Consider the following 24,810-nt stretch of genomic DNA (forward strand, 5'->3'; position numbering starts at 1 on the left):
TAAAAGGTAAAGCTTAGGTAAATTCATTCCTTTTTCCACAGCTGGAGACAGAGGAGTGAAGTGGTAAGTCACAAGTCACAGAGGACAGCAAGTGAAGAAGGAAAACACATACATCAACATGGTGGTTTTGAACGTGCTATGAAGCTCAGAAGGCTGGCCAAGGTCATAGGCTGGCAGCTTCCAGTGGATCTGAATGGCCCTGGGGCCTGACCCCAGAGCCTGCCTCTGACCCCGTCCATCTGCGACTGCCTGACTCCAAGTCAGAGATGTTCATCCTAGACACATCCTTGCCTTCTCTCCTCCTGGCAAACTCTTTCCTGCAACCCCATTCCCACGAGCCTTTGAGCGCCCCAGCAGAGGTCCCAGCTCCACCAAGGAGCCATTGCCCTGGAGTGGTGGTCCAGGATCACCCGTCCGGCCCACCCTCCAATGCTGCCCCGGTCCCTAGGCCTCCCCAAGCCTCTGACCCCTCCGAGGTCTCTCTCCCTCTCTTCCCACCTGAACCCCCAGCCCCAGTCACCTCCACGTCCTTGCATCATTGCACCATCAACCCCCGGCCAACCCAAACCTCCCACCGTCTCCACGCTTGGGGTTCCCGCGCGTCCCTGGCCCAGTCCCACCTGGCGTCCCCCCGCCCCTGGCCCCTGGCGTCCCCGCAGGTCCCCGGTGCCAGGTCCTCGTGCCTCCTCCTCAGACGTCCCCGCGCCCCTGTCCACATCTCCTGGAGTCCCCGCAGGGCTCTGGCGCCCCAGCACGCGTGTCCCCCTTGCTCCGGCGTGTCGCCGCGTCCCCGGCCCCGCGCCTCCCGCTCTGAGGTGGTCCCGCGCCCCGGCCCCGTGTCCCCCCTACCCTCCGGCGTGTCGCCGCGCCCCCAGCCCGCATCCCCCCCTCTGGCATGTCCCCGCGTCCCCGGCCCGCGCCCGCTGACGCCATGACGCCGCGGCGGAGGGAGGGGCGGAGCGGGACCGGCCTGAGAGGGGCAAGAGCAGCGGGAGCGGAGGGCCCCGCGGCAGCAGCGGGCGGCGCGGCCGATGGACATGGGCACGCAAGGCTCGGGGCGCAAGCGGCTCCCCAACCGGGAGCGGCTGACCGCGGAGGACGACGCGCTGAACCAGATCGCGCGCGAGGTGGGTGGCGGGCGAGCCCGCAGGGCTGGGAGCGGGGGGCGGGGGCGCCGCAGGAGCGGCCGCGCATCGGTGGGTCGCTCTGTCCGTCCGCGGCGGCGCGGGCAGGGGCGCGGGCCCAGAGGGATGTCTGTCCTCCGACCCCTGGGGACAGGCTGGCGACTCTGACCCCTCCCCCACGCCCTGGCTCCCTAGGGCCACTGTGTCCCCCTCTCAGGAAGCGGGGCGGAGGTGGGCAACCCGCGGGGTCCCGAGCGAGTGCCCAGCTTTGTCCTGCCGCTTGGTGGGGGTGGAGTAGGCCGCCCCCGGAGGCCCATGGCCAGTCCCCGGAGGCCACATGGCCCTGGCGAAATGGCCTGTTTCTTGTCTGCGACCATGGGTCCTCGATTGTCACACAGGTGCGGCTTGGGCATGAGCTTGGGGTCACTGTGAATCGTGTTTCTGGAGCGAGCCTGAAAACGGGTCCAGGCGCCTGAGGGGTTTGATCCAAGTTTTCTGGGCAGTTTATCTGAAATGTTGGGGGCGAACTTTCAGCTGGCAAATGAAAGGAGCACTGTGTGCGCGCTGGACAAGTGCCTTTCCCTCCGAGGATCCAACCTTGGCGTGAAACAAACCGGTGACCTGGGAAGGTTGCTCCTGGGATTGGCTGCTGCAGCTCCCTGGGGAAGGGGGGGTCCATTGGGCCCCAGTGACAAAGGACGCCTGACTTTTCCCACAGACCCTTTTTGTACCTTTTCAGTGTCCTGTGTGTGTGTGCTCACTATACAGGTGCAGTTCGCCAACCCTCCCCACCCCCGCCACCTTCGTGCACTCCCTTCTAAGCTTTCTGATATGATGTGGAGCTCGTCTGCATACCACTCTGTGCTCACATGGAGAAACTTCAGGCCATGTAGGCTGTAGGCTCTGGTTTCCTGAGTCAGTCATTTGCCCCGAGGTACGCTCTATAACCACTTCTTAGGTGTTTTTAGTTGCAAATATTCGATTTTGCTTTACGGACACAGGGTTGTCAATCAGTATTTGTTGAATATTGGAATGGATCAAGACTTTGGTTTTTCTCTGTGTGAAAAGGAAAAGGGCTTTCCAGGCAAACTCTTAGACATCCCTTAAAACCCACTGCAGGTTGTCCTCTGTGAGACCTTCCCCATTACCCAGGCCGGCATCTCCCTGCTTCCACCTGGCTCCTCTAGTTCTTACTCCCTACACCTGGTGTGGGAGTCACCTCTTCGCAGCAGAATTTGCTCACTTAGCTTGCATATAATCCCACGCCTGCGAGGATAGTCACTTAGGTACGTATTTGACCATAGGACCAAACAAGCATTCTCTGGGAGACCAGAGGTGACCAATGGATGATCCCTGGGTCTTGTTCTTCTGTCGGTGCTTAGGGACAAAGGAACGAGAAGAACGAGAGCTCCCAAAGTCTACCTCGTGTCTGCTGGTTTGGATTGGAAGCAAAGGCTAGGGATGCTGGCCTAGGGTTGACATCCTTGATGTCCTGAGGATTGGGAAGCCATGGTCTTGCCCCAGCCAGGGAGATGGTGGCGGGCAGTGACAGATTCAGACTGTGGAGTCAGTCCTGGGCTGTGAACATGCACACACCTCACAGAGGAGCTATGCGATCCTGGGGAAATGAGTCATTCGTCCCCCACGAGTGTCTGTTCTCTTGTCTCTAGAATGCGAGAAAGAAATCCCCTCTTGGTGTTTTGACTAGCATCCATACAGTGAGTAAACGTGAGCCCCACCCACCTATCCTCCTGATAAAACTAAACCATGGGTTGGTTTGTTTGTAAGTGCTGAGTGGCGGGAATCTATAATGTTGGAGGGAGCAGGGGCAACATTTTATGTTTTATCACAAATTGAATTATATTTTCCCAACTGTAAAAATTAGAATCGTGATTCCAATGGCAAGTGTCTGTTCACCTTCAAGTTCTTCAGTTCTTATAAAAATTAACAAATGCGTCTGAAGTGTAGTACATTCTTATTTGCTCACTGATTCAGCAGATGCATGCCGGGCTCTCCAAACACCTGTCCTACGGAGACTGGGATTCAGGGATGGACCTGAAAAGGGTCCAACCATGAAGAGTTGGGTCAGAAAGGGGTCTGACCTATAAATCAACAACAGTCACAGAAAACAGGAAGAGATCTGATATTAAAAGTCTGTAGATATTTTGCCTGGAAAGTTTGGAAATGAGAAAGTTCCAGTTAATTGAGGGGAATAGGAATGGCAATCAGAGGTGGCTTCCTGGAGGAAGTGGCATTTTGAGTTATTTTGAAGGGACAGGAACGCTGACCTGAACTGGCCTCCACAAAGGGAATATATTGGCTGGAGCATGGATTCCTGGCCAGCCCCACCAGTGGCTGCTTCTCTCCATAGCACCTTGCAGCAGGCTCTGCTGAGCTGTCCTCTTTGGGTAGCCTCACCTTTGGGCTGACATGCCTTTTGTTCCCACACTTCCCCCCCCAGGAGCCCACACCCAGTCTCTCTCTTGAGAACTGGAAGTATCTTCCCTCACAGATCTCCCTGGCTCCCCGGCACCACCCCCCTGCCCCGCAAGCCAAGCTATGAGGAGGACTGCTAACTGAGCCGCCCATACCAGTCCCTGGGTGACGGTGTGCAGGGCAGTGGGGAGTCCTACCCTGTGACCCATCAGGCCCATCCTGGAAATGGGGAAAGTTGGCTGCTGCTTCCAAAGCCCTTGGGGAGCTGAGGGGCCTGAATGAAAACTGGGGACTCTTTCAGAAGGTGACAGGGGGTGGGTGGACACAGGTCAGGCATCTGGGAAGGCATCTAGAGAATAACCGGAACCTTCCGGGCTGCGGTGACCTGGGTCCCATGGGCAGGGTCACCGGGCAGGAGGGAGACGGGGTGGGCAGGACTGGGAGGGGAGCTCAGCTGCCCCTGCGGAGGGCTCGGAGGGCTGGGGGAAGCAGTGCTCTGACCTGTAGAGGCTGACACTTTCCTATTTCTGCAGTTACGTTGTGGTTTAACCTAAGGCTGGTTTAAGGTAAATGGACTTGTAACTTGAAAACAGTGTAGATGCATTAGCACAAGTAGCTTGCTTCCGAGGTAGAATTCGGGCAAGACGTTGTCAGGAAAAATGTCCAGTAAGCACTTGGAGACACTCCTCGCCGCTGAAGGCGTGAGCAGTGTTTCTCACACCCTGGGGGAAGGTGTCTTGAAAGCAGATATATTTTTCCCTCCTGCCATGTTTAACATTCAGCTAAAGATTTTTGGTAGCCTCCCAAACTTCTCATTCAGCACTGAGGCAATTGCTGAGGTGAATTGCCTGAGACAATTCACAGTATTCTTCTCAAACGGAGAGGGACAACAAAATTTTTAAAAATTTTTCAAATTTAAAAATTTTTTAAATTTTTTAAAAATAAAAAATAATTTTTTATTTAAAATTTTTATGATAAAAAATTTCAAATTCTTTTAAAAATTTAAAAATTAAAAAATAAAATAAAATAACATGCCAGCTGCCTTAGGAATGAACTTGCTGGGCCCTTTAATGGTGGTGGTAAGTGAGTCACCCCCTGTGGCCACAGGGGCCTGGGCTGATTCCCTCCCCCATGACTGTCTCCACAGCCTCCTCTCCAAGAGCTGGACCATGGCATTGCAATGCCATCCCTGGGGTGCAGATGGTGCCCCCCCAGGTCCCTCCTGTGGGCGGGTGCTGACTCCCTGGCCAGCTGCTGGGAGCGTCAGCTGCTGGGGGTTCACAGCTGTCCTGTCAGGAGAAAAGTGCCCCTGGCCACCCAGGAGTCACTGTGGGGGAGGGGTGCCCCACCCCCACCCCTGGGGCAGCCTGCAGCTGTTGCCTGAGGGGTGTGAGGATGTAAAATGTCCCCTCCCTTCGCTTCAAGTTGGAATGACTCTGGTGCCAGAGCTCCCTGTGGGATGGGGCTGAGGGCACACTCTGGCGGAGGCCACCTCCTGCCCCTGCCCCTGCTGCTCCCTTCACCCCTCTTCTGCTGGCTGTGTTCCCCAGATACAGACCCACACAAAAATCCCTGCCTCAGGCTCTGCCTCTGGGGACCCCAACTTAGGAATGAACTTGCTGGGTAGCCTTGTACATACAGGACATTCTCATCCTAAAACCTCTGTCATGTTGCTACAGCCAAACTGTCGCCCTCCTGCCTTTGTTCCAGGGGAGGCAGCTTTTCTGAGGTGGGCCGGCAGTTACAAACATGGGGGCCATGGACTGGATGGTGTCATCCAGTGTTGTCAGTGGTTTGTGATCCAGGACACTGGTTGGAGCAGAATCAGGAACTCAGCTGTGAACAGTCCTGATGGTGTGCAGGCCCCTCCCCACAGCTATTTCTGTCTGAGCGCCGGCTGTCGCCCTCTCCCCCTTCTGGGTGACCCTCATGACTCACTGGCTTCATGGTTAGGGCTGTGAGTTTTATGTGGGTGGCCTGCAGAAGTGGCATGGTGGGTGGAAATCAGGGGACGTAGAGTCCAGTTGAGCCTGTCGCTCATGAGTCTTGTCAGGGTTCAGGGCTGGAAAGGGGGCAGGTGGGAACTGAGGTAGCCTCGGAGGCTTGCAGGGTGCCAGCCTCGCCGAGAAGCTTCCCCTATAATTACATGGAGTCCCACCAGCAGAGTTTAGAGTCTCTCTGTCTGACATAGAGAAGTGGGCTCACGGGAGCTGGTGGCTTGCCCAAGATAACTAAGAAGGTGCCCGTTCAACATTCAGCTGCTACCACTTTCTGGATCCAGTTCTTGACTCCATCTGAGGCCCAGCTACAGGCTGTGTCCTGCAGTCAAGCCGACTTGCTTCCCATCTCTGGGTCTGTTGTCCCCAGCTGACCTCTGGCCATCAGGTTTGATGGTTCATGGAAGAGTCGATATTCTTCTGTCCTTGCGATGTCTATCCCCGTTTTTGGTGTTGTTGTTTGTTTTTTTTTTTTTTTCCATTCTCTTGACTTCTGAAATGTAATATTTATTTAACCAAGGTAATACGTGTTTTTACCCTTGTCCCACATTCTTAGGCCATTCTCCACACAGCAGCTGGGTGATCCTTGAAAATATGTCAGCTCATGTCACCTCTCTAATTAAAACTCCCCAATGGCTTCTCATATCACTGCATAAAGGCCAAGTTCTTAATGGCCTGACAAGACCCTGACCAATCTGGTGATTAGCTCCATGTTTATAAATGATATGCGTGTGCAGTCTATTGATTGTCCAAGTGTAGACACGGACCATTGGTTTCCTGGCTGGGGGAGGGGGCCCCACTCAGGCCCTCCCCCCACTTCTGTGTCTTCTCATCCTCACACCACAGTTACGTTGCAGTAGAACCACAGACGGATAGAGAGTATGGTGCTAGTACGGTGAGATTCCCCGGTTCAAACCCCGGTTCTGCCATGTGCTCCGTGACCTCCGGCAGGTTGCTTCACTACTTTGTGCCTCACTTTTCCTGTAGGTAAAATGGGAACGTTTTGAGTGCACTTCCCATGGGCGTTTATGAGGATATGTATATGGGCTCTTTCATGAAAAGCACCTCGTAAAGGTGGAGTGATGATGGTGACATCATGTGTGGTTTGGCTGTGGAGCCAAGCCCCACGCTCTGACGTTTCTGTCCCTGGACAGCTTTCTGACTTTTCCAGAGTTCATGACTTGTATTTTTTTTTTTCCAATTGCTCTCCTGTTGACATAGCTATCACACCCAGTTCTTCAAAAATTTCAACAGGACCCCTCCCAGTACTATTTCCTGGGTGATTCAACAAACCAGACAGCCTAACATTTCCCCTTTGTCCCCTCCTGGATATGGACCCTGGGAAATATCTGTCCCCTAGACCCTCTCTAGACTTCAGCTGTCCTTCCCTTTCCCTTTCCCTTTGCCAATCTGAGAGTTCCCCACTTTTCTATTGTTGTTGGATCCCTCCTTGCCTGATACCATATTATCTTCTTCCTGAGATTACTCTCTCATTTTGCTGCAACACGTCCTACAGTAGCGTCCTGAGAAAGAATGCCTTTTCCAAGTGTTTGCATGTCTGAAAATGTCTTTATTCTACCCTCATACTTGACTGATAGTTTAGCTGTCTGTAGTGTTCTAGGTTAAAAATAATTTTCCAAAGAACGACAAAGATTTCTATGTATTCTTTGAAATGATTTCTAGCATGTGTCATTAACTGAAAGAAATAATGTGCAGAAAAAAAAACCTGGGTGCTGTCCCTTTTGTGAGAAAGGCAGAGATTTGTCTGCATTTGTATGAAGAAACCCTGGGAGGCCAGCAGAATTGGTCAAGTGTCACTTTTAATGCTCTTTGGACAATTTTTTCAAGATTTATTTATTTATTTTGGAGAAAGAGAGAAAGAGCGAGGGAGGGGCAGTGGGAGAGAGAGAACTTCAAGCACACACCCTGCTGAGCAGGGAGCCCTAGTTCGAGACACTGAGATCATGACCTGAGCAGAAATCAAGAGTAGGACGCAAAAGCCACCCAGTTGCCCTGATGCTCTTTGGGTATTGAACCATGTAACTGAATTGCCTCTTCAATAAAATAAACTAATAGTGATCAAGAAAGTAAAATGTAAAGCTATTTTCTACCACAATTTTAAGACATTATTTTCCACTATATTCCAGCCTTCAGGGTTACTTTGAGAATTTTGATGCATTGTGTATCTCCAATATCTTGTATAATCTCTGCCTTTACTTTTGAGAAGCTTTTAGGACCTTCTCTTGATCTCTGGTGCTCTGGATGGGTTATTTTCCATTTATTGAGCATTCTTGGGGTCATTGGATCTGAAAACATGTATCCTAAAGTTCTGGGAAATTCTCTGAATTTTCCCCTCCCCACCATTTCCTGTGCTCTCCTTTATAGCAGCTCCTTTGCTGGGAATAACTTTCTTTTCATTCCCTTTCCCTAACTTTCTTCTCTTGGTGATGCTTTGTAGGAGACTGATCACCTTTATCTTCCATGCTTTCTGCTAAACTTATCTGTTCTGTATTCAACTTCTAAAAGGTGGGGGTTTTGTCGGTTGTTATTCTTTGTTCCCTTTTTATGGCATCCTCTCTGATTCACAAATGTGGCACCTTTTCTTGTCATTCTGAGGATATTAATTTGTTGTTGTTGTTTTCTCCAAAACTTTTCTTTTGTCTGCTGTATTATTACCTGTTTCTTTTTGCCCTTTGTCTGTGATGGCCTCTATCTTTCATCTTGACACCTCTCCCAGATGCATGGTGATCCTCAGCTGTCCATTCAGCTCTGAGAATGAGGCACTAAAACACTATGAGAACCATTTGGTCAAAGACAGGATGGGGGTGCCACAGGAAGCGAGTCCAACAGCACCAGGGGCACGGTAGTGTGGCTAAAGTGCTAATCCATTCACTACCTCCTCAGGGCACAGGCACACAACCTGGAATCTGAACCCGGGTCTCCCATTCACCAGGCCAATGCCCTAAACAGCATCAGTGTTGAAAGGGACAATTGCTTAATGCTAGCAAACCAAACCTCTCTAATTTGGTCCCTACAGGTAGAGTTCTGGTTTTGATTAAGGGGATGGTGAGATTGAGAAGAATGCTGAAAATTAATCTGAGATTTATACCAGGACAGAATAATCTCTAATGTCCATACAGCCCAAAGAAGGGAACCAGTCACAATGATCTTCTTTCATTGACAGTGGAATAAAATATCAAATTAGGTGAACAAACAAAGGGACTTATAAAAAAATAAAATTTTCATAGCTTCACGCATCAAGGATAATTCACGTATTTGTTTGGAAAATTCTCTAAGATCAGAGATATAAAGCAAACGTAAAATACCTGGAGAGTTTAGGTAGGCAGAATGTGATATGGTCTTGGCAGTGGGTAAACCCTCAGATCAGCAAGTATGTAAGAGCCAGAGCCGTTTGCTGGAGTGGTATGCTGAGACACTTCCAGCCCTTCTTGGCTTGGGGGAAGAAATGCTCACGACAATATTTCAACCTAAAGGAACCAGGAGATCTAAGTTTTTTGTTTGGCTTTTAGCTCCATCTCATAAATTTGTCCATTCTTTCTTTACCATTACCCTTGATTTCTTTTATTTTCATTTTTCACTTTGTTTTATGAGATCCCTTAGGCATGGAGGCAGTTTTCCAGGTTGACGGAGAGATGGGATTTGCATGTTGACCGAACAGCTAATGTGTCTCCCTCCCAGATGCCCTAAGATACTGCTGTAAATGATCCCAGACACGTCTTAAAATCATCCATAACAGTGCTGGTCAGGAGAACCTTCTGCAGTGATGGCAGTCCTCTCTCCCTGCTCTGTGTTCTGGTGGCCACCAGCCGTGTGTGACTGCTGAGCACCTGCCCTGTGCCTAGCGCACCTGAGAAATGCATCTTAAATGTTTTAAAAGATTTTATTCATTTACTTGAAAAAGAGTGAGCACAAGCAGGGGGCAGGGCAAGGATTGGGAGTGAAGCAGACTCCCCGCTGAGGGCATAACTGGACACAGGGCTCAATCCCACAACCCCGAGACCACGCCCTGAGCTGAAATCAAGACCTGGACACTCAACCGACGGAGGCATGCAGACACCCCTTGCATCTCAAATTTTGTTTAATTTTAATGCATTTAAATTTAAATATGGCTTGTGGCCACCAGATGGGCAGCACAGATTTACATCAGTGATTTCTTCTTGGCTGAAATATGCTGTGACAAAGGTGTGGGCCATCATGCAGAGCAGGGCTGAGCATCACCCATGACTGGGCACAGAGGAAGGAGGGCACAGGGGCCTGGGGGCAGGACTGGCTGACTGTGGCCAGAGCCCAGTCCAGCCTGGGGACACATGCGGGTCCGTAGAAGGAGCACCGTCAGCCTTTGGAAATTGGGGGACCATGGAGGGTATAGTGTCCGTGTGTCAGAGCCTCCTTTCCTTTGTGGAAGAAGAACTACATTCCCCAGGGGGGTTAGAGTAAGGAGCAGGGCCAGGGACACGCAGAGCCAGGGGCCTGGTCCATGTGGGCACTATCTGAACCCTGGGGTCCCCTGCCTTCTGGGGGCTGGATCCAAATCCAGAGAGAGGACTAGACGGGATGTGCCCCAGGGTAGAACAGTGCCCACGTGCAGGGGCAGACAGGGCCTTGGGACCGGCAAGATGGACACCAGGTGAGCACACGGACTGCATCCACCTCAGCTCCACGCACACCTTCAGGGTCCCATGGCTTCCTTGGCGTCCAGAGGATGTGTAGAGCCCGGCCTTGGGATGGGATGGGCCCTGTGTTTTCAACATGAAGGCGGGAGCTGCTGAGGCGTCGTCTTTTGAGTGACATCCTATGGGGCCACGTGTCTCCCTTCTGCCCATTGAGGAAACCCCTTTCCCACTCCCCCCGCTATGCTGCAGACAGGACGGATCATGTCAGGTGTGGTTCAGTTGGGACTTGAGTCCATGCTGGTGTAGCAGAGCTTTGCCCCCTCCTCCCAGAGGAAAGGGCCGCAGGCCGGGGCTCAGGTGCACTCCAGGAATAGTGCGGTGCTTGCAGGTGCTGAGAGCGGGCTCTGCCCTCGGTCAGGGGCACAGTCTCACACCGGCCGTGGGCTCTGCCTCCTGCCTGCTGGCTTCATACCAGGGAGACTGAGGACGGGGGCACACTGCCAGGAGCTGTCTGGACACAGAGCCAGGCGCCTCCACCTGAGTCTGCCATTCCCCACTCACCCCGAGAGTGGCATGGTCATGGGAGCCCACAGCTGGGAGAAAGAGAGCAGCCAGGGGAAAGCCTTAGGACAGTGAGAGGCTAGGCTTATAGTGATACTCTAAGGGCAGGGAGCAAACGGGCAGGGAGCCCAAGCAGCCACATTATCCAATGAGAGCCAGAGACCTCTCGAGTGTACCTGCCAGCATCACCCCCTCCTTCAAAATCCCAGGTGTGCTGCCAGAGGAGGAATAAGGGAAGCCCCCGCTTCAGCCTTGGTGGGTGCTGGCTGCCCATCAGGACTCCAGAGTCCCCCCAGAGAGGCCCCCAGGTAGAAGGGGATGCGTGTGGGACATCAGGAAAATCAGCGACAGCACATTTCCATAGGATTAAGATTGTCCCCATATTTCCTAAAAAGTACATTGCTTTTGCTGTTCACAGCTGAACTTCTTAAAATAGACCATTAGAACTGCTGGTCCTTGCCTGGTGCCCGGACACTTGTTCCTGAGAAGGTGTTAGGCAGGCCACCTCTCTCTTCTCTCCCAGTGAAAATCAACACTGTCCCAGCCCTCTCCTTCCCTCTGCCCTCTCCATGCTTGGCCCCAGGGCGTGTGGGTCTCCCTTGGGCTGCAGGCATGAGATAGGAGTGACTTAATCATGACAATGTTCTGTGTCTGTCATCTTCCCCTCCGTGGCTTAGACCTCTGGCTTCCATTGTGATGTGCATTTGTGAAGGAAAACACGCTGCGTGCCATCCTTCTCCTTAACTGAAAATTCAGCTCTAGGATGCCTTTTGGGTTGACAGATCTCTTTCGCTTGGATTTTCGGGGGGTTTTGTGTGTATGTGAACAATGTCATGATTTTAATGTATTCTTTCTTTCCTAAACATCTTCCCAACATTCCCAAAATAGAACATGGTGGTTCCCACTTATGTGGAGTGGAGGACAGAATGAGAGCACGGCCTTGCAGTTCGGCAGGCTGTCCCCTAGATCTCTGATAACTGGCTTATTAAAATGACGTCATATGAGAAAGTGTTAACGGGTGAGAGCATCATGTATGTTAAAAACTAAAATCCAGCAGAGTCAATGTGAAGACCTTACCAGCTTCATTCGGTGATCCATGAATGGGCAGCGTCCCGTCTAGAAGTAAAGGGAGCCCCTTGGAGCTGGAGGAAATGGAAGTCTTGTCTGGGCCGGAGGGACAGGAAAAGGAATTTTCTGGCAAAGAGTGGATTGGGAGGCAAGACCTCCTCCTCCGTGTGGGGGATGGCAGGGATCCAGTTGGCAGGTCACCTCCCTGGGGCTGACCCTGTGACTCCAGACTGACCTGTGACGGTTACACTCCTGGGAGAGGTTGAAACTGTGCTTAGGTGGGGTTCTAAGTCTTGGTTTGCCGACATGGTGCTTAGCACAAATGACTCCATTTTGGGTCCGTTGTGGTCTCTTTTTTGACCCATGTAATAATACGCCATCAATGATATAGAAATAATTGTTTATTCCGTTTTACAGTTTTTTAAAATTTTGAGCTATTGGATTTCACAGACACCATTAGGTTTCCTTCCTTATGCCCGGGCCGTGTTTGTCAGGGATAGCTTCTCTCTTCAGCAGACCTAGAAGCAGGCCAGCTCTGCTGCCCAGGACCTCTGGGACGTGGCCCTTTGCTAGCTCGGAGCTTCAGTTCCTCCATTGTGGGACAAAGACGGGGCAGCTGGGGACCAGGGAGGCACATTGGTGGCTGAGGTCTAGGCCTCCTCAGGGAGCACTCAGTCCTCCCATCCCCTCCTGGTTGGCTCTCCCTCCTCCTGGGAAGCCTCAGGCCTGTGCATCTCCCACACAGGACCTGGAATGCGCAGTATGTGTCCCCCAGTCCTCCTCCTCCTGTCACACTTATCCGCTGGGCTGCTGTTTCCTTTAGCAGCTCCTGTCTCCCATCCAGGGGGGCTCTCCCTGGGGGCTGCACTAGGGCCCATCACCGGGGGGACCTCCCCAAGCCCAGCACATAGGAGCCACTTGGGAACCACCTGCTGGGTGAATACAGATCGGAGCAGGAAGGGGAATTCCTTTGCAGTGGGTGCTGACTGGTCTTCACACTGATGGGAAAACCTCTGGAGGTGGGATTTCTCTCCCAAGTAGCTGGAGCCACTTTTGTCAGAATTTCCACGTGGGTTACAAGGTGTGGCTTCCACTCGTGACTCTTGCTAAATCCTGAAGCCTCACCCGATGTCACAATAGACCAGGAGACAGAACCATGCTGTCTTCATACTGATAGCCTTGTCGGAACTCGCCAGCCAGAGGCCCGTACCACCCACAGACCACGGCTGTTCCAGATGTGCCACCAAGGCCGGGACTGCGTTAGCTGATCTTGGGTTTCCCTTGGCCTGAGAGCTGCTTTCAGGAATGGATGGCAGTGGGGGAAGCCCTAAAAGAAAAAGTGAAATAAATTTTCTTCCTGATTCCCATGAGAGGTATTTTGCTCATCCTTGAGAAAACACAGCCTAGAGGGTCAGGGCTGGACTCTGAGTCGGAAGACCTGGGTCTGCGGCCTGGGGTCACTGTTTGCTGGCTTTGCCACCTTGGACAGGCCACGGGGACCCTCGGTGTTCCCACCTATAAAGGGCAGTGGTGATTCACGGTTGGGAGGACCAAGGGGATGAGCACACGATGCTTTGGGCGGGCACTCTGCCGCTCTCCAGGACAACCATGTCTACTCACACACCCCCCTCTAAAATGAGGCAGGGGTTTGTTCTCGCCACAGACCATGTGTTTTCAGTGGCCCCCTGCCTGCCACCCACCCACATTTACAGAGACTTGGGTCCTGCCCTTAGCACCAGGCTCTTCTCCGGATTCTAGGTTCCAGTTCGAGGTTCTAGGCTCTCCCCAGACTCTAGACTCCAGGTTTTAGGTTCTAGGCTCTGGGCCATGCTCCAGGCCCAGCTCTGGGTTCTAGGTTCTAGGCTCTGGGCTCTGCTCCAGGCTCCATGTTCTAGGTTCTGGGCCCTGGGATCTACTCAAGGCTTGGCTCCAGGTTCTAGGTTCTGGGCTCTGGGCTCTACTCCAGGCTTCAGGCTCCAGCTCCAGTCTCTGCTCCAGCCTCCAGGTTCTGAGATGCCTAGGGAAGTGGGTGGGGGTAGGGTGCCCGGAGACAAGCCCCACTCAGCACTGGCTTCTTTAACCATAAGGAGGGATAGCACCTGCTATGTGTCTCATGACATTTGCATGAGGCCCAAAGGAGAAAATAGTTGAGATCATGCATGTAGAGCCTCAAGGGCTTTGCAAATGTAAAGTACTACTGTCAGAAAATTGTAAAGACTCTTAACACCTAGACGTTTCAGGCTGGCTTGTAGCTGCTTCTGAACTTGGAGCAGATGCTCATTGACCCCGGGAGCTCTGCATTTTTCTTAACGCAGAACACTTCTCTTTCGGGGGTGCTGTTGCTTTGTTCTAAAAGTAGGGGAGGAGGAAAGTGCGAGCCTAATGTGAGAGCCAGGGGAGGTGGGAGGTGGAGCTGGGGACAGGAAGGGCAGGAGCCGCTGTCCGCAGGCAGTCCTCCAGGCTTCCAGACCCCTGAATCTTTCAGGTCCTTATGGAGGCAAGGAGGAAAGAGACTAGGGTCATCATCACCACAATGACCACAGACCCCCGCATTCCAGGCTCATCAGGGAGGGCTGGGGAGCAGCAAGGATCCAGCCTTCCCTGACATAGCCTCATGCCTCAGTTTCCCTGGAGTCTGACCCTGTGTGCAGCCCCCATCATGCCGGGAAAGCATAAGTATGACAAGAGTCTGTCTCGTGGGATATCAGCTTCTGTTCTGTGCACGTGCAGAGTCCTGTCCCTTACAAAAGGGCATTGCTGAATTAAGACTTACCTCAAGAACAAAGGAAGACCCCACACTCTTCAGCCTTTTGCGGGGGTGGGGGGCATTGCGGTAAATGGCCTCTGTTTGGCTCTGTGCCTTCTCTTGCTAACCACTCGTCCCTCATAGGGTGGAATCAGGGCAGCATGTCACCTAAACAGTTCTGGTCACTCAGATAGGGACGTTCCCAATGGCCTCTCTGCGGTCAGTGGCTGTCGAGGTGCTTGACCACCTTTGAGAAAACAAAGCACGTTGGGCTGGGATTGAAGGCGGTTAATTGTACCTCGCATTTGTGGTCCTCAAAATGAGCAAGTGAGCAGAGAGATGGATGGATGGATGGACAGACAGATGGACAAACGGATGGATAGCCTTAGCCTGACTCCAGTCACATTTGCAAGTTGGGTTTCTTCTGAGACTAGAGCAAGATTTCAAAGTCACCATTGGTCACCTGTGCACAAATGAGATTTAGCGGAAACTGCAGCTAGCAGGATCTAACCCAGCCAGGTGTCAAGTGTCTGAAGGGTACATTTTGGTTCCACCTTCCCTGGGGCCAGCGTACTGAGCCTCCGCATCCCCCCTCGCATACCAGGACCTAGAAGGAGCAGCCAAGCAGGCAGGGTTCTACCCCCTCCCGATTATCCAACAGTGGCTCCTTCTTTCCAGCTCCTTGTTTTGGGACCTTTTCTCCCTTGTGCTTCTCCAGTTATGTATGCCCTTGGAAAAGGTCTCCGAATGATCCTGGGGATGGGGCTTTGATTTCACTGGATGGCGTGTGGGCGATCGGGTTGCACCCACATCGCCAGCATGGTGACCTTACTTTCCCTAAAAAAGGCCTGTGCTCTCCTGAGGTTGATGGCCCGCTACCAGGGGCTGAAGAAACGTGGACCATGTTTGCAGAACATTCTATCGTGTGGCTTCCCTTTTGGGGTACAGGGTTGGTCCTGGAGGAAGTAAGGTGTACTGATGTACTCTGCCAGGTGCAGTAAATAGCTCTGTTTGCCTGACTTTAACCACATAAGTGCTGTAGTTCTAGAAAGCCCTGTGCACACCAAGAATCACTGAGACATCTGGAGGGGAGTGGTGCCGGCCTGTGCGTAAGGGATGGTCGAGAGCATGCAGGTGGACGTTACAATGAAGAAATGCACACGTTTCTGTGAAATGTTCTCAGTTTGGATTTGCCATAATTAGACCGAGCTTATGGATCTGGGAGCAGAACATGGAAGTGAAGTACCCTCTTGCTCATGTCACAGCAGGCAGTTCATGATGTCATCATCAACAACGTTGACCTGGACCACTGGGCTAAGGAGGAGTCAGCCAGGTTCCTCCACTGTAGAGATAGTATTCTTATCCCCTTCCCCCAGCTCTGTTCCCTAGAAGTGAGTCCCTACATGCAGCCCCCACTCAGGGAGGGACTTCAGCTCCCTGTCCTGAAGGAATGTGTAATCAGAGGTTGAAATGTTCCCTGTAATTAGTAAATTTGGTAGTGATACTTTGAGGCTATGCAAATGTCCTGTGCCACCCTGAAGTCCATCAGTGGATCGGTAATTCTTTGTGACATGTAGATGTGAAAAACAGGTTATTTGGTGTGAGCAGTGAACTGGAGAGCCAGGATAGGGAAGCCCTCGAGCGTGTGGTGGTGCCTGACATGGTCTGATCTTGGCCCAGCCCTGTGCCCTTGGCCTTTTCCCCTCACTGCTGGCACACTGGCGGCTCTCTGGGCCTCACCGGCATCTGTGCATGGGCTGCTCACTGCTGTGGACACAGACGTGCCAAACCCTTCTTACCTACATGGCCCCTTCTCCTGCTTTCCACTGGTGCTCTGACTTTCTCATTGGTGCGGCCGGGAGGGGCCATGCTCCTTCCTAGCACAAACCAGGTAGGCAGCAAAGATAACGCTGTGAAGTTTTTGGTTTTGGAGGGATGCAGAGGGGCTAAATAGTGGGTCATTGTACAAATGAAGGTCTTGCATGATGAGTAGAAAAAAAAATGACTTCCTTATTCTACTGTTAGCATAACTGTTAACATAACGGAAAACAAGGGGAAAAGTCTGATGAGAAGAAGTGAAAATGCAGTATCTGTCTTTCGGAAAACATCTTTAATACGAGCACCTCCGAGATACTATGGTTTTGGTTCCAGACTGCGGCAGTAAAGGAAGTATCACGTTAAAGCAAGTCAGATCACCTTTGTGGTTTCCCAGTGCACGTAAAAGTTCCGTGGGTATTATACTCTAGTCTGTTAATGCAGTATTCGTGCAACAGCATTAAGTCTTTTTGAACGTATACACCCTTGCTGAAGAACACTTCATTGCTAAAAAATGCTACCCGTCATCTGAGCTCTCAGTGAGTTGTAGTCCTTTCGCTGGAAGAGGGTCACACCGCGATGTCCATGGCCACTGATGGATCAAGGTGGTGGCTGCTGATGGCTGGGGCGGCTATGGCAGTTTCCTAAAGTAAGACAATGATTTGCCCATTGACTGACCTCCGTTCTCAATTTCTCTGTCGCACGTGATGCTGTTTGATGGCATTTCACCCGCAGGAGAACTTCCTGCTGCCACTTTAGCGCCTGAGCAGAAGTGATATCCTAAACCCTCTGGTGTCTCTTCAACGGTCTTTACAGCATCGTCACCAGGACTAGATTCCGTCTTGGGAAACCACTTTCTTTGCTCGGCCCCAGGAAGCGACGCCTCCTCCCTCAGGTTCAATCACAGGATTGCCGTGATTCGGTCCCATCTGCAGGATCCACTTGGAATTCCAGTTCTCCTGCTGTTTGCAGCCCCTCTGCAGTGACGTCCTCCACGGAAGGCTTGAACCCTCCACATCATCCACCAGGGCTGGAATCATCCAGACTCTTATTAATGTTGCTATTTTGACCTCTTCTCATGAGTCACAACTGTTCTTAATGGTTTCTAGGATGGTGGATCCTTTCCAGGAGGTTTTTAGTTTACTTTACCCAGATCCACTGGAGGAATCACTTTGACAGTTGAGCCTCGTGAAATGTACTTCTTAAATAATAAGACTTGAAAGTCAAAATGACTCCTTGAATCTACAGGCTGCAGGAGGGATGTTGTGTCAGCAGGCGTGAAAACAACACTCATCTCGTCCATCTCCATCAGAGCTCTTCCGTGACCCAGGATGGGGTCAGTGAGCAGTCGCATTTTGAAAGGAGTCTTTTTTTTTTTTTTTTAAGATTTTATTTACTTATTTGTCAGAGAGAGAGAGGGAGAGAGAGTGAGCACAGGCAGACAGAATGGCAGGCAGAGGCAGAGGGAGAAGCAGGTTCCCTGACGAGCAAGGAGCCCGATGTGGGACTCGATCCCAGGACGCTGAGATCATGACCTGAGCCGAAGGCAGCTGCTTAACCAACTGAGCCACCCAGGCGTCCCGAAAGGAGTCTTTTTTTTATGAGTGGTAGGTCTCAGCAGTGGCTTAAAATACTCAGCAAACCATGTTGTACACAGATGTGCTTTCATATTTATAGAACACAAGCAGACTAGATTTCCCTCAATTGTGAAGGGCCCCAGGATTTTCAGAATGTTCGATGAGCACCGGCTTGAACTTAAAGTTAGCAGCTGTGTGAACCCCTCATGAGAGAAGCAGCCTGTCCCTTGAATCTTTGAAGCCAAGCACTGACCTCTCTCTAGTTGCCAAAGTCCTAGATAACTTCTTCTTCCACCATAAGGCTGCTCCGTCTACAGGGAAAATCTGTTGTTTAGTGTAGCTACGTTCACTCCTTATCTCACTAGGTCTGGACAACCTGCTGCTTCACCTTGCACTGGTATGTTATGGAGACGACTAACTTCTTTCCTTAAACCCCCTGCACCAGCCTCTGCCAGGTTCCGGCTTCTCTCCTGCAGCTCCGCCTCCTCTCTCAGCCTTCACAGAATGGAAGAGAGTCGGGGCCTTGCTCTGGGTGGGGCTTCAGCTTGAGGAAGTGTGGATCTTCTATCCGGACCAGGAAAACTGTCTCCACATCAGCAATAAGGCTGTTTTGCTTTCTTCTCATCGTGTGTTCACTGGAGTGGCCCTTTTAATTTCCCCAAGAACTCATCTTTTGCATTCACAACCATTTGGTACAAAAGGCCTAGCCTTTGACCTGTCTCAGTTTCGAAGTGCCTTCCTCATTGTCATCATTTCTAGCTATTGATCGAAAGTGACAGACACGTGACTCTTCCTTTCACTTGCGCACTTAGAGGCCATTGTAGGGTTATTAACTGACCTAATTTCCTTATTGTTGTGTCTCACGGAACACAGAGGCCCCAGGAGAGGGAGAGAGACGGAAAGGTGGGGCAGTCAGGACACACACGACATTGATTGGTTGTCTCTTGTCTTATATGGGACCGTTTGTGGGGTCCCAAAACAATTACAGTAGTAACATCAAAGATCACTGATCACAGATCACCATAACGAATATAATGAACAAGTTTGAAATATTACGAGAATTGCCAAAATGCGCCACAGAGACCCAAAGTGAGCAAATGCTATTGGGAAAATGGCACCAATAGACTTGCTCGACACTGGATTGCCACAAACCTTCCATTTGTAACAACTGCAGTGTCTGTGAAGCCCAGTAGAGCCAAGTGCCAAAAAGTGAGGTCTGCCCATCCTAGAGGCTGATAGACACAAGAAAGATTGAAGGAAACCCAGACCCGATCACTAAGACGAATTGTCTGGGTTACAGAGAGTGATAAGCTCCTCTGCAGAAAGTGTCGGCACTAATTCATGCAACACAGCGTTGGTGGGACACTAGGGACCAGGAATTGGACACGTCAGTGCTGGTCTAGGTAGTTCTTCCCTCCTGTAGTACAGTACCTCCCCCCACTTCCTTAGCATGATCGTTCATTGCTGATGCCCTCCATGATAGGGTCACAAGAACAGCAGACCGATGATGTTAGCAGTGAGCACGTCCTGAGTGGTTGGTGGCCATCGTACGCACTTAGCCTTCATATGAGGTCACACATCCACCGAGTGTTTGGGCACCCCTGAACTCCTACGTGGAAGCTATAGTCCCTAGTGTGGCTGGATTTGGAGATGGGGTCTCCACAGAAGTAATTCCATCAGATGAGGTCACAAAGGTGAGGCCCTGATCCAGTAAGATTCGGGTCCTCATCAGGAGACCCCCGGGAGCACGCTCCTGCTGTGGACGCAGGAAGAACCAGCAGGGAGGGGTTGTCTACAAGCCAGGAGGAGAGCCCTCACCAGAGGGTCCCTCCATCTTGGATCTCCAGCCTCCTGACTGTTGTGTAAGCTGCCCAGGAGGTGCCATTTATGTGTTGCTCCTGGTCAAGACCATGACAGGTCAATGCTGCTATTCCCACCTCAAAAGGGAAGAAACGGTTGTAGAAAGAAGCAGTGACCTGCCCAGGTCATAGTGTCAATCTGCCCACTTACCATCACATGGCTTTTTGATGGTTGACCTTGGCCACTCTAAACTCTCTTCTCTGTGTCATCAGGATAGGCCAGGTCATGACATGGGAGTGAACACCCCCAAATCTCAGACACCTGCCGTGGCACAGGCTTCTCTCATCCACATGAGATGCCTGTCACAGGTCGGGGGGCCTCACAAGGTCGCCGCCAGGTGACTTCCTCTGCAAGGACTTCAGCATGGTAGGGACAGAGGTTGCTGACTTGTTTGCTGGCTCTCGGCCCTTCCATCCTACATGACATGTTATTTCCAGGGGCAGGCGACAGGAAAGTCCCTGGCCAGCTCCTCAAGCCAATGTGAGGGCCTCTGTACAAAGTGGAAAGGGAAGGAAGACCCGCCGTCCAGGTGCAGAGCCTGACAGGAGAAAGCGCCCCTCCCCCTAGATGGGTGTGTGGGGCTGGAGAGCAGGGGCTGGATTTCACCCCATGGGCCCCAGAGCCTGGTACTGCCATGAGAGGAAGCCGGCTGGACTTTCTTCTTACCCCTCCCTGGCTTTCCATTGGCATTGGCTCTCCCAGGTCCTGCCTGCAGCTGGGGTGGTGGAAGGTTTGCCTTACAAACAACTGTACCTTCTTGGGTATTCCTGTGAGAAGTTGGGGTCGCTGGCAAGACTGCATTGCACACCCTTCCTGAAGCAGGAGCCGCATCTGCGTATGGATGTTTCCAGAATCTGGGAGAAGAACTTACTCTTTTCTTTGATATTCTGAAAACGTGAGCGCTCATTCTGGGTACGGCAGCGTCTAAACCTACAACTGAGAAGGCATATAAATATGCTGGCCCTTTGGCTTGGTTCTGCTTGCTTTCTTTGGTTTTTAGACAGAAAGGGGGGAGGGAACAGAGGGAGAAGGAGAGAGAATCTCAAGCAGGCTCCACGCACAGCACAGTGCCCAACACAGGGCTCGATCTCATGACCCTGAGATCACCACCAGAGCCCAAAGCAAGAGTCGGACACTCAAGCAACTGAGCCAGCCTGGTGCCTGGGTCCTGCTTTCTTACTTGGGTTCTCGTGTTACACTTGTTTTGTTCCTGTGCTGAAGCTGCCCCTTGGCCCGCTGGGGATGCTGGCGAGCCCCCGCCACCGCCCTCCCAAATGTTTGCGGCCACTTGTGTCATAAGAATGAGGAAACTGGAAGTAGCTACCCTGAACCCTGCGTCTTCTGCAACTGCCGGCCCCCCGGACTCCTAACGCCCCTCTTTCCCCTATTTTTAGAGGCCGCTCTTTTCTGAAACCACGTGGTGACACATCAAAGGCATTTTGTTTCTCGAGCGCCTGGTGCATCCACTGCACGCTGGACACTTGAAAAACAGGTGACATGAAATGGGACCGATATTTAATGTCAAGTCACAGAGTCTCAGCTTTGCTCCCCTACTGAGCAACAGAACCATTTGTCCACGAAACTTCCTGGGCCGCCGCCTTCCCCTGCCTGAGCAGCCCAGACTGGGGAGGGACGGGAGCATGTGCTGTGATTGGAGAGCGTCCCCTCAAAGCACAGGTGATGTCGGGGTTCCACGGGAAGGAGGGAGAAAGCACCGAAATCAAGCAGTTTATGACCTCTGACCTCACTTTCTCAGAATCCTGAAAGACTCAGATCCTTTCGGGATTTTCTCCCTTTTGTCCTCTGGATGTGACGGCAGCCAGAGGCTTCTGTTCTGCTGTTCTGGCTGTCCCCAAAGAATTCTTTATTTTATCGGTTATTTTTCTGAGAGAGCAGGGCGGGGTGGGGGCATGGAGGGGCAGAGGGAGAGGAAGAGAGAACCTCAAGCAGACTCCACATCCAGCACAGAGCTCAGCGTGGGGCTTGATCCCACAACCCTGAGATCGTGACTTGAGCCGACATTGAGAGTTGGAGGCTCAACAGACTGAGCCACCCAGGAGCCCCAGAATTTCAAGCAGATTCCCCGCTGAGCGCAGAGCCCCCAACGAGAGGCTCAACTGGATGACCCTGAGATCATGACCTGAGCCAAAGGAGTCAGGACACTTAATGGACTGTGCCACCCAGATACCACCCCCCCCAAGGAGTGAGAGATAAGCCTGCTCTCTAATGGGGGCCTTCCTTCCCTGCCCGGCCTCCATGTTCAGGGGCAGGAGGGAGAGCAGGGTTGTGGCTGGGGGTGGGGATGGGGGGAGCATCCGCACCGCTGGGAGCCAGGCTCCCTCTCCCTGGAGCGTGCACGGCAGGGCTATTTAATCAGCTGGACTCCGCTAAGAGCGTGGTGACATTAGATGCAATTATAGGCCAACCATGGGACACCCAGGGTATTTTTAGGTTTTGTTTCCTAAAAAGAAGACGGTGTTTTTCAGGCCGCTGTTGACAGTGTCAATGTCTTGACATTGTTTTATTTTCCATTTGATGCGCCTGGTCTTTGCCTCCTCTCTGTCGTGGTTCCGAACAGCACGGGGGCCGGCATCACTCCGGCCTCATGAGCCCGGGGCTGCCTTTCTGTATGTTGGCCTGTACATTCATCTCTTCATTCCTCCGCCGACTCAGCAGACCTCTCTCTGACCAGCCCCCCCAGGGAGCAACGTGCTGGGGCAGAACGTAAGATGCGGTCCTTGTCTCAATCACCTTGCTTTCAATGTCTGTCGGTCCACTGGGCAGGTTTCTACTGATCACGTCCTCTGTGCGGGGGGCGCAGCAATGCACGAGGGAAAGCCATCACCCTCCCCGCCCCCAACCCTAAAGATAAACTTCTGAACAGGCAGCTCTGTGACAGGTCAGGTGTTGAAAAGTGCAGGGAAGGAAAGCAGGGACCTAAGGAGGGAAAGGGGGGTTTGCTGTTGTGACGGGCTGTCAGCAGAGGGCGCCCTGATAAGCTGCTATTCCAGGCAGAAGGAACTAGGGTGCACAGGCGGCAGGTTGAGAGCAGACCTGAGCAGGGGGAGGCTGTGTGGCTGAGCCCAGGGAGAGAAACATCGGGGAGCTGGATCCTACGGGGCCTTCCAGGCCACTGTTAGACTTGAGCTTTCTCCCCCAGGGAAATGGTTAGCTGTTGGATGCGTCTGGTGGAAGACAGGCCTGCTCTGGCCTCTGTCTTAAGAGGGTTCTTCATGGAGCTGTGTGTATGACTGTCATGGATGGCTGTGTAGGTTGTGCACTCAAAACCCAAGAGCACACCCTTCAGACTGACTCCTGTGTGAATGGGCATCCGCCACGTGTGCGGGGTTGGCCCTGCATGAGGAGCAGACTTGAGGGTGGTGGGGAACAAGGCTGGACACAGGTGAAGGGAGCTGGCAGAAAGGCGGTGATTGCTGGATCAGAGTAGGGCAGTGGCTGTGCTGAGAAGTGGTCAGATTCTGCATTCCTTCCATAGGCAGGGCCCACAGGGCTTGCTAACCGATGGGACCTTGGGGAGGAGAGAAACAGAGACACCAGAGGTGGCCCCAGGGGTTTTGCCCTGAGCTACTGGGTGAGTACATATGGAGGTTTGCCATAAGCTAGCCTAGGTGTTGAGTAAAGTCAGTTTTAGGAAAAAACCCTACTCGCTGTCTTGGCATCTCTGCCCTCCATCCCCCACATGCTCCTCTGAAATGCTCACAGGTCACTCTGGGGTGCAGATTTTTGATTAGGGGACTTCAGAGGCAAATTCATAGTCCCTGAGATGCACATCAGAATTCGTGTCTACAATGTGGATCACATTCTTTATGTGGGAGGTTTTTAAAAATGAATAGTAATACGAAAAACTTGAGATGACTGCAAGAAACACCTGCACATCCAGCAGCTAGAGTCCACGAGAACTTGCCCTGTGTGCTGCCCCGGCTCTCTTTGTCTTGTGTCCTTGCTCGTTGGAAGCACATTCCAGAGACCGCGTCGCTTCACCCCTGCACAGAACTTTGAAGTAGGACGTCTTCTCCCACATCCACAGCACTCTCCCCGATAGCCAGCCTGACATGAATGCGTCCTATCATCCAGTCCCCAAAACATGAAAACATTTTCCTAATTATCTCAAAAATGTCATTTGACAGTTGGTCTCTATGAATAGGGACCTACCAGTGTCCATGCATCAAGGTTGGGCATTTTGCCTCCTCGGTGCCTTCCCGTCTGTGGCAGCACCCCTGTCCCCGCCGTGAGTGCAAAACAGGTCCCTCTGACCACGAGACGGTCCTGCCATCTCGACATAGGGGTGGCTCCCTTCCAGTGTCATTGTGCTCGTTCCTCTCTCCTCTGTATTTCCTGGGGAGGGGGAGGGTTAGCTCCCGAAGCGTGCTGTCCAAAATGTAATGTGAGCCTCAGTGTCTATCACTGTAGCCACGTAGACAAAAAACCAAAAGAAATAGGTGAAATTGATTTTTTTTTTAAAAGATTGTGTTTATTTATTTGACAGAGAGAGAGAGAGAGATCACAAGTAGGCAGAGAGAGAGGAAGGGAAGCAGGCTCCCCGCTGAGCAGAGAGCCCGATGTGGGGCTTGATCCCAGGACTCTGGGATCATGACCTGAGCCGAAGGCAGAGGCTTTAACCCACTGAGCCACCCAGGTGCCCCTGAAATTGATTTTAATAGCATGTTGGATACAACTCAGTATATCCAAAATAGTATCAGTTCAACACTAATCAATATAAAAATTATTAATGGCTGTTTTACACTCTTTGTGTCTCACTAAGCCTTGAAATCTGGAGTGTGTTTTGCTCTGGCGCCTTGGCTGGGTCGGGCTGTTCACTGGCTCAGTAGCCACATGGGGCTGGTGTGAGATGTGCTTCTGTGGATTCAGACACATCTGTCCCTCTGGACAGTGCCATGTGCTTCCTGCTGTGTCACATCAGAGGTCCTCGGTGGTGGTGACACTTTGAGTGATTACCGGGCACAGGGGGTG

The 24,810-nt window shown here is 52.0% G+C and overlaps 1 protein-coding gene across 1 annotated transcript in view; it reads left to right on the forward strand.

Annotated features, from left to right (window-relative positions):
* Nucleotides 1-1,031: 1,031 nt before the first annotated feature.
* Nucleotides 1,032-24,810, forward strand: part of LOC111146956 (LRR binding FLII interacting protein 1) — a 138,685-nt gene continuing 114,906 nt past the window's right edge. The window contains exon 1 of the mRNA XM_022502846.1: nt 1,032-1,127. Coding sequence (XP_022358554.1) covers nt 1,032-1,127 — 96 coding nt within the window. The remainder of the gene's footprint in view (nt 1,128-24,810) is intronic.

Source organism: Enhydra lutris, unplaced genomic scaffold, assembly GCF_002288905.1.
Source record: "Enhydra lutris kenyoni isolate GAN:26980312 unplaced genomic scaffold, ASM228890v2 scaffoldscaffold1, whole genome shotgun sequence".
NCBI lineage: Eukaryota > Metazoa > Chordata > Mammalia > Carnivora > Mustelidae > Enhydra > Enhydra lutris.